The 9,721-nt window shown below is 43.3% G+C and overlaps 1 protein-coding gene across 1 annotated transcript; it reads left to right on the top strand.

The window, feature by feature from the left end:
• Positions 1–6,986: 6,986 nt before the first annotated feature.
• LOC147888763 (pentatricopeptide repeat-containing protein At1g03540-like) lies at positions 6,987–8,028 on the top strand. Its single transcript, XM_087392359.1, has 3 exons — positions 6,987–7,469; positions 7,586–7,795; positions 7,975–8,028. The coding sequence occupies exons 1-3, from the start codon at positions 6,987–6,989 to the stop codon at positions 8,026–8,028; spliced, it is 747 nt and encodes a 248-aa protein (XP_087248485.1).
• Positions 8,029–9,721: the final 1,693 nt, after the last annotated feature.

The raw sequence follows: 9,721 nt of genomic DNA on the forward strand, positions 1-9,721 counted from the left end.
TTGGAGTTGGTTTAAGGTCACCCGAAGTTTTATGGATTAGGGTTCGTAGATGTTTTTTGGCCTGCCACGGGCAGGCTTTACTGAAAGACTTAGGATCTAAGAAGCGAAATTGATTTCCAGTATTTTTTATGTTGAATCGCCACGTTGTTTTTTCGCATTCGTCCTCCGTGGATTGCATTGTCGCACGTTCCTTTGACATCTGTCACCTCTCGATTGGCCGTTCGTTCGTCGTTGTCCCACACGTATGTTGTCTCGGTTGCATGCGTTTAGTGAAGTTTGCATGGAGAATCCTCCATCTCCCGCTCTGTCACCTTGTTTGCATGGACGTTGCTTCGCTCGTAGAAACGTCCGTAGAGATGTGTGCCACCTAGTGGTGCTTTTCCTCTCTTTCCAGCGACGCATTCAGGTGATTTCCCATCAATTGCCGGAGTGCGGGAAGGTCAACAATTTGGACGTTTGTTGTGCTCAGGAGCAGGTCCAAGATCCTCTCGTATTAGCTACAGGTGCTCAAAGAAAAGTTCGTTCAAAGCAGAATAGTTCCGACTGACATTCCCAACCTTTGTGGCACTCTCCCCGCTGTCAAGGTCTACTACACAAGCTTCAGGACCCTCTCTCGCCCTCCTCTTCTAGCTCAGGTGAAGATTTGCCTACTTGGACTATCGTTTAGCTTCTAGGATCTTCTTCTTGCTACATGTTTTACCAGTATATTTCAGTTGAGGTATTGTCTCATGAGCCAACCTCACTCCATGTAGGTGACCAGCCACAGCAAGTGATCACGTCGATGGAAAATTTGATCTCGGTCCCTCTTGTTAGATCCCTCGTGGGTGCTGCCAAATTTTCTTGGCCCTTCAACCAATTCCTTGCTGCCAGATTTGTGGACCTCCTCAATCTTTCGAGAGCATTCTGTGCCCATCTAGCACGAGCTGCCTCAATTTTTCGAGAGCATTCTTTGCCCGTCTAGCACGAGCTGAAGGGGACTACCTACACACAATTGAAACTAGTTAGCATCTCTTTTTGCAGTCCATTTTCCTTTATTTCGATGTCTTTTCTGATTTCTGTTGCCATGCGTGTTTCAGGTCTGATGAGCATGGCTGACAATAAAGTGGAGCCGACCACTGATGAGGCTACGTCCAGATTGCAAGGTTCGGAGCCTGCAAACCGAGGTGTTCTGTATTTCTGTTGTTTATGTTTGTCGTGGTAGTCCTCTTGCTTCTGCCTACGAAATGCTTTCGCTACTACAAAAATCCACCGCTCTCGTTCCCACCTTTGCCAGCCATTGCTTCACCTCACAAATCACTTCCATCCATCTTTTTCCGACAGCTGACTCCTCTGCCTTGACAAACTGGATTCCCTCATTGGGCTTCAGCTATGGCTCATTTCTCCTCACATTCTCTAGTGTGCACAACTGGTTATATCGCGTTGTTCATGTTTTCCACATATTAAGCTGCTCTGTTCTTTTCCAGCGCTTCCTCTTACTCAAGGAAAGCACCATAATCTTGCATTCAGCAAAAAGCGATTCTTATTTGCATCGATCCTTTGAGTGGAGTATGCTAGACTTGCATTCCACAATTCAGTCGTCTCGCAATGAGGGCATCAGTAATTTCATTCGCACAGAAGCTATTAGTGATACACGTTCAACTTGAGGAAAAATATTACGTGCACAAAGGCTACTTTGATAAAGAACACTAGGGGTTTGAGGTAGTTTGTTTTTTAAAACATGCTTTGCGTTGGTTTGGAAACGTTTGAAAACAGAAACCATAAGAACATCTTCTTTCCGCTGTTATGTTTGCAGTGTGAGATTCGTTTCATGAGTGCAATGGTTGATGGTTGCGATTGCAGATTTTGCTGAGCAAGCTGTGGGTCAGGAGGAGAAACTGTAATGTAGTGCATTACGTACTTTGATCTGCCAGGCAGAATCAAAAAGCTAAGAAAGATTGTACATGCTCTAGGGTAACTCTAGGAGTTTGCAGGAGTCCTTGTAATGATCAAGGGCCGCGTTTCTGCGAGCATCATTCTTGGGAGAATCTGGAGCAGTAAAACATCAGTTTCCTTTGTCTAATTCAAATTCAGTTACATGGTGAGCGTTGAAATGCCCTCCGCTACGTTTAGCTTGGGTTCATCTTCTGAAGCAACCGCATCCGATGTTTGCTGAACCCATTGGAACAATCGCTGCATTAGATCCAACCGAGGATTTGCTCAACTACAACCACAAATGCAGAGATCCAACACTCGAAGTGCTATCGGGTTTAAGGGACAGAGGCACGATGTCTCTTTCCTTCGGAGTGAATTGTATATTACTTGTTTAGAACTTGAAAGACACTTTAATACTTGCTGTAGGGTCGGAATGTTGTTAACCCATTCTTTCTTTTTAGTGTCATGTCGTGCCTTCTTTCTTTTGGCTGCTTGTGACAACTTTATTTGCAGATTGTCTTTGCAGAATCTGTAATTAACACACGCTAGTTTGCTTAATATTTACCTAGCCATGTTATCCGAACTAAATCCAGTAGAATTCATTGCGCTCTAGAGTCTTGGTCTCCATGTTGGAGAGGCCGTCCTTGTGTGTTTGAGTCTCGGTGTAGCAATACAACACCAAATTGAGAACAAGGTCTTTTAATTGCCCATCTAGATATTTGTGACTAGATTTCTCTCACGTATGCTGGTTGCCCGATCTCTTCGTTAGCTAGGTGATGAAAAACCTTAATCGGTACTCGACACGACACACCACCGCTCTACAAGGCCTCGCTCTCTTCCCTACTGCCTGTGAGCCACGTTATTCATAGGATTTCAGCAGGAACAATAACAGGAGACTGCCGTCTCGTAGATGCCAGCATCACGTTTTATCGATGCTTCGAGATTTTTTCATCGTGTCTCCGCGCACGAGGTCCATCACGTCACTGGAAGTGTCAGGAAAGGCATGGGCACACGTACAATCCAGGGAAGCATGGGCACATGTCTTTGTTAACAGAGATGGTGACCGTGACTTATAAAAGGCTATTTGCAATTGCCGTTTTCCCTTGTTGTGTCGATCGACTCTGTGCCTATCTTCGTTCGTCCTCCCTTTCTTGCTCTTTGTCCTTCATCTTTTGTTTCCAACTCCCTTATGTCGATCATCTCACGTGAACAGAAGTCCCCTTCCCAAAATGAATCGCAGGGATCATGAGACTCCATGGATACGAGCAGCGGGGAATTTGAAAGAGGTTCTGATTGTTTCTGTTTTTCACGATTCTTTTCAAAGTCTATAATGTTCAATTGCAATGTTTAGGCAGGTAGCATTGTGGAATGAAAAGAAATTCTAGCTTCTCGTTGAGCCACGTGTCTACTTCTTAACCCTTGGGTTACAATATAATAACACAACATTACATAATCATAACTGCCTCATTCTTCTTCTTCTCTTCAATGGTCGTCTCCTTTCGTCCCGCTGCGGCCTTTGGCCCTAATGGAATCTGCCTCCATGCCAAGAAAACCCTCCTTCCTCAAACGGCACAAAACTATCGAAACTTCTGCTTTGTAACTCCTCTTCCTTCTCTTGCATTGGCTCTTCTTTCCCTACTCCTCCTCCTCTTCTTCTTCCTCTTAGTCATAGTAGTTTTCATCGTGACTTTGCTTCTTGTGTACTACTGTTGCTTCTTCCTCGGAGCTTAGCTTGAACACCATCTTCTTCTCCCTCTCAGCTTCTCTTCCATCTTATAGTGCGAAGGGAAGAGATATGGATTGGGCGGTAAAGTGCAAATGTGATTTCAAAGAGAGGCAGTAGTGGCAAAGAACTTGTAAGAAGGAAGAGCGTCTCTCGTCCCCTACAAATCGTTCCTTTCCATCCTGCAGAGCGGAAGCTTATGTATTGGAAAGCATGGGTTGCCAGATAATCACAATCATTGCAATTGCTTAGCCTCATCACGCCGTATTTTAACTTGACGCTTCAAGTTAGGAAGCACCTTACATTCTCCATTGATGCTGCGGCAATGATCCCTAGCTCTTAGTCGCTAATTTGAAGATCTTTTTTTCGGCGGGTCTCTTCCCACACAAGCAATTCGTGTGGTTGTTAAATTGATTCGTTTCTTGGCTAATTGTCCTAATTACTAGGAGTTCCCCTGTCCTTCACCTTGGTACTTTCTTGATTGCCTTTCCATCGTCATTAACCGAAAAAAGATCGCTTGGAAACCCACCGAGTATCTTTACAAGGCATATGGTACAAACTTACACTTTAGGTTCTCCATCTTCTACAATAGGGGAGAGGACAACCTGTTGCCGACAAGTGGGGCAGGATTTGCCTTATTTGTAATAGCCAACGATCAATGCAAGCAGTATGGAAGCCATGATTACAAATGGGAAGCACTCGTATGGGCTGGCCTTTTTAGAAACCGTCCAAACAGATACCGCAATTTGATCGCAAACACGATTCCAAGTGTTGTTGTGGATTGCATGTGTATGAGCTGTTGGAAGTGCAACTTCGATGGCCACTATATCAATGACTGCATCATGTGTAGGAAAGGGAGTAGATGCCAATGTGCAGCCACCAATCTCATAATCACAATGAGAGTATGGGCATCCATGACTTGTGAGGGGCTGGACAAGCAAAATTCTTGTGATGGGCTGCACAATCTACAAGCTAGGTAGAAGAGTCCTAGGTCTCAGCTTGGAGCAACTTGCAAGCAGGCTGAGCTGTAAATGCTGTTCATTAGATTGCATTCAAAGTATGAGATGAGTACGAGGTACAACATGGCCCCCTTTTATAGGTATAGGCTTGGGAAAAATTTACCACTGTGCTCTTGGGATGACTGCCCTAGGATGCCACATGGCAACATTAGGCCATCCTACTAAAGTACTGCTTATTTACAAATCCATTGAAAGGATGACCTTTCTTACAATCCACCCTACCCAAAGTAAATTTGTTCAACAGTGCTGTAACAAGGAATTACAACCACAGAATGAAGCAGAGAAGCTCATATCTGGTCATAGCATGTATGTAACAGTGAGTACAACTGTTAATAGTCCCATCCAGCACATGCTAATCTGTAGCAATAGTAATGATGGGGTAGGAGGTAGAATAGAGGATGTCTCAATAGCTCCACGTAGCTGGATAATGGCCATATCTATCCAAAGCATCAGCTGAGCAAATAAGGGTATTCATCCACTATTGAAGATGGCTGCCATGAGGACTCATCACCTAGTAATCCCCTCCAATTGATGTAATACTCAATGTAGGGTTTTTTCTGAGAATATATCTTGCAATCCAATAATCTTCTCGGGTAAATATTTCATATGGCCCTCTTCATCCATGTGAGGAAGCTCTTCCATAATTTGATTTGTAGGTCCCAAGTATTTCTTCAAAAGGGAGACATGGAACACATTATGAATCCTTGGTGAAGGGGGCAACTCCCGCTTGTAGGCCACATCCCCAGCTCTCTGTAACACCTCATAATATATGTGTTCCCTTTCAATTACGCATATCTAGACTTGTGGAGCTTGAGGAAGACATGATGCCTTCTTTAGATGCAAGCTCCCTCCAATGATCATTTGCATATGCCTTCATGCATGCTTGGGCTTTCACTCTTTTGGACATAAAGCGTGGCCTATGTAGGGCTGTTCTGAAAGTTACAGGCTATCAAATATGCATACGACATAAGTAAATGAGGCAGCCCACAGCTTGCTGATAAAGGGTGGCATCAAATGGGGTACTCCCATCTTCATATGAGAAATGGAAGCCAGGCTCCAATGGTGTAGAAATTAGCTTGCAATCCTCAAACTGGAAGCGGTCTAAGAGCTATCCAATGTACTTGGACTGACTCATCATTATACCCCCCTCATCATATTCAAACTGGATGCCCAAGTAATACTGCAATGAGCCCATGTTTGTCATTGCAAATGATTTTTGCATATCAGCCTTGAAATCTGCAATTTTCCCCATATGTGGTCCAGTGACAAGTATGCCATCCACATAAAGAATGAGAAGCTCACCGAAGTGTGTCCATATTGAAAATAGTGATGTACTATCATGGGGCGTAATGATACCTAGATATGCCCAGCAAGGAGATGTTGCTAGTGCTCGGGAACTTCTTTAGAAAATTAGAGGATGAGCATATCAAAGCCTAGCAAAGCTACATTGTTAAGTGCCTCAAATGTGGACTCTTGACAAAGGACATGAAGATGCAGATAGTTTTCTACTTTGAAATGCAAGATATGTTGAGCATGGACATGGTCTTCTTGCCCTTAAACTGTTTGAAAAATTAGGACTGGTATCTCAGGACTTATGTAGTGTGAACTCAAAACCCCTTTTAGTAATGCAAGAATGAATCCACTTGCCCCCATGTATTGTTGCTATGCTGGAGCATGCCTTCATTACATTGACAAAGGTTACATTATTTGTGTCTATGCCCTCTTCTTACATGGAACAGTTGAATGCCAAACTGGCGATACCAGTTCAGCTGCAGGAAGACAACTAAACCTCCTATGGGATGCTTAAATGCTTGTGTTGCTTTGTAGCCATGTTAGTGGACTTAGTGGCTTTAGCTCTAGATGGAAGGTCTAGAGTTGATGGAACGTCTGGCAACCCTTTTTACTCCCAGAGACCTACAAAATGATGCTATAGACTGGCAACTACCCACCAGTTCTGTGCCTATAAATGGCCCATTCTAGCCACTTTGTGTGCCACATGTTGAGTCTCTCTCTGTCCATGCATTGGCCCTCCTCCACTGTATTGTGCTGGTAGCCCACATGGGCTGATCTTCCTCACATCCTCTCTAGATCTTCCCAACCTCCCCGTGTGGATCATGTTCGTAGTGCTGCTACAAATAGTTCATGTGACTGCCCGTGTGTCAACCCTTTAATTGTTCACATGGCAGTGCCAGATCCATGATCATTGCCCATGTGACATGCATACCTCATGCCCATAGGGATGTCTCTCATGCCTCCCAATACCATGCAAGGCTTGCAGTAGCCTTGCAGCCCTAGAAGAGGGGTACCAGGTTGATGAGATAATTCAAAATACAATGTGCCTGATGAAAGGTAGAGCTATACATTCTGAAGTAGTAAAGAGTGACTTTCAGTATGATGTATTTGTGGGGACTGCCTTGGTGGATATGTACACAAAATGTGGCAGTGTGGAGGATGCTCGCAGAGTCTTTGATGAATTGCCTCACTGGAATCTGATTACATGGGCTACCATGATTTTGGGGTATTTTGAGAAAAAAGAAAGCGAGGAAGCTTTTAGGCTTTATGCACAGATGCAAGAGCAAGGTCTGTCACCAGATAGTGTGATTTATGTGGCCATCCTAAAAGCATGTGGCAACATAGCATCTCTGGAGACTGGAAAGGAACTCCATTCTCAAATTTGCAGGGCTAGCTTTGAGATTATTGCCAACGTGGCAACCAGCCTCATCGACATGTATGCTAAAAGTGGGAGCATGGTTGATGCCCAGCAGTTTTTTGATGCATTGTCCACGAGGGATGTTGTACAATGGAATGCATTGCTTGTAGGATATGCCTGCCAGGGGGAGAGTGAACTTGTGTTCAATTTGTTTAAAAGAATGAGACAGAAATGCATACAACTCGACTGGGTCACTTTTCTTATTCTTCTCACTGTATGCAGTCATGTGGGCTCCATGTGGGTTTAGTGGATAAGGGCCAGGAGTATTTTGAGGCTATGAGCAAACAGTTTAGCATTATCCCGACTGGTGAGTACTATATGTGCATGGTTGACCTCCTCGGCCATGCAGGATGTCAACACGATAACAAAGGATCGTGGTCTGTTGGCCTTTACTTCGGGAGCAGTCCGTTGTCCTTGAAACTGATCGAACTGGTGTGTACATCTGTATTCTAAGCTCAAAAAGCATGAGTATCATGACAAAAATGAAGCTCCGCAGAATTATGTCAATTTTGTGTCAATACTGTAAGAGCCTGAATGCAGATCTATTAGGCAAGTAGTTAATCTCTGTCTCTGTCTCTTAACAATTGTATTTTCTGGTGGCTTCCTCACAGGAGAATATAAGGAATGATAAAGATCTGCATGGCCTGTTACAAATCCTGTTTTGATGTGCGCCTTCGTGTGAAGCCACCCAAGCACTTTCGTTGCTGATCCCTTTCTGTACAACTAGGTTAGTTACAGCACACCTTTGAACTCCAGCGACGCTCTTTTGCTTTTCGTGATCTTCGAATTATGCCTCAGCCCACTTCATGGAGAATTGATAGTCCCGGATCACTTGAAGTAGGCCTTTTAGCTTTAGCTTGCCAGTTAGATATGCAATAAACCTGACAAGAATTAATGGAGCACAAGCTAATGACTGTTATCATGTCCTGGATCTCTGAAAGCCTAAGGGGCCTCATCACAAGTAATAGGTATCCCTTGAAGTGAACAACTACATGAATCATTAGAAAAACTCAAGTTTATAAATGCCATTTCTGGGATGAGGATATGATGGCCAAGAGTCAAGAGTAGAGATGGGCAGTTCCAAGCATGCACAATCCTAGGATCTTTGGCAAAGTTGTTAGGAGTCTTAATGCCTACTTGGTAATATCGGGCTAGAGGATTCTTACTGCATGGATGTCTTTTGTGTGATATACAAGGTGGTCGCTGCTTGTTACATTACTGTTGCATATTGTGTGATGGGTCAGGGTTTGAAATAGGCCGTTAAAACTCAATTCTATCTGATGAGGGATGCAGCTCTGTGTTAGGGGAGTTAGGACCACTTTAGAACTCTTTAGAAGAGGCAAGGGTAGGGATGGGCAGTTCCAAGCATGCACAGTCCTGCCCCTTTCCATTGCATACCAACCCAAGCCACATCTGCCCTTGCACTAGCACTTTTACAGCCTTAGATCTAATGCTCTGTTTTTGTGCAACCATTGGTGCTGATCCATACCATAGGTATATCTGATCCTAGCTGTGGTCTAGCAACTCCATGTTGTTGTCTCCTCCGAACCTACCACGTCAACAGACTAAATCCATATGGTTCTTTTTAGTCTCCTCTCCTAGGTTGTAATAGTTCTGAGCCATTTATAGGAGTTGGCACGTGTTGGTTTACTGATTAAACATCATCACGAGAAGGTGCCTATGGTATGGATGCCTATATCAAAATAGAGCAAAAAATTCAAGGTTGCACAAGTGTAGGCAAAAATCATTGAGCCGGAAAATATTACGTTTGACTCGTATGCCGGTATGGAAACTCTAGAACAAGGTTAAGAGATTCATTCAACTATGACTAGCAACAAATAGGAGTCACATGGATGTGTCCAGGCAACCTCAAAGTTTTTTGTACTACAAAATTGATCCATTGAATTTTCAAAAATGCAAAATACTATGTACAAAATACAAAATCATTTATTTCTAAAAACAAAGTACCATGTGCAAAATGCAAAGTGCTATGTTCTATATCCCAAACTCAAATTGCTACATACTATATGCAAAATGCAAAATCATATGAACCCAAGGAAGGGCACGTTCCTTGGTCTTATAATTTTTGGAGAGGAAATGTGCCGACTCTCCCCCCACACGAATGTGTGGTTAAGTTTATTTGTTTATGTGTTGGATACAAAGTGCTATTTGCTAAACACAAAAATGCTAGTTGATCAATGCTAAGTGCTAATTCTAAATGCAAAATGATATGTACGAAATTTAGAGTGCTATTTCTCAAATTCAAATTGCTACCAAATATATACAAAGTGATAAATGAAAGCTGCTATATCCCAAATTCAAATAGCTACAAATGTTTGGCTTAAGTTCCCCGTCCTT

This window comes from Dipteris shenzhenensis, chromosome 21 (genome assembly GCF_047967505.1).
Source record: "Dipteris shenzhenensis isolate YYH24624 ecotype China chromosome 21, Dip_SZ_1.0, whole genome shotgun sequence".
NCBI classification, from domain to species: domain Eukaryota; kingdom Viridiplantae; phylum Streptophyta; class Polypodiopsida; order Gleicheniales; family Dipteridaceae; genus Dipteris; species Dipteris shenzhenensis.

Excerpts from the sequence above, each read along its gene's own strand:
- LOC147888763 (XM_087392359.1), top strand. The coding sequence starts at position 6,987 with ATGTGCCTGATGAAAGGTAGAGCTATACATTCTGAAGTAGTAAAGAGT. Across the intron at positions 7,470-7,585 it reads TACAATGGAATGCATTGCTT|TCATGTGGGCTCCATGTGGG; the intron begins GTAGGATATGCC and ends CACTGTATGCAG. Across the intron at positions 7,796-7,974 it reads CCTTGAAACTGATCGAACTG|GAGAATATAAGGAATGATAA; the intron begins GTGTGTACATCT and ends GCTTCCTCACAG.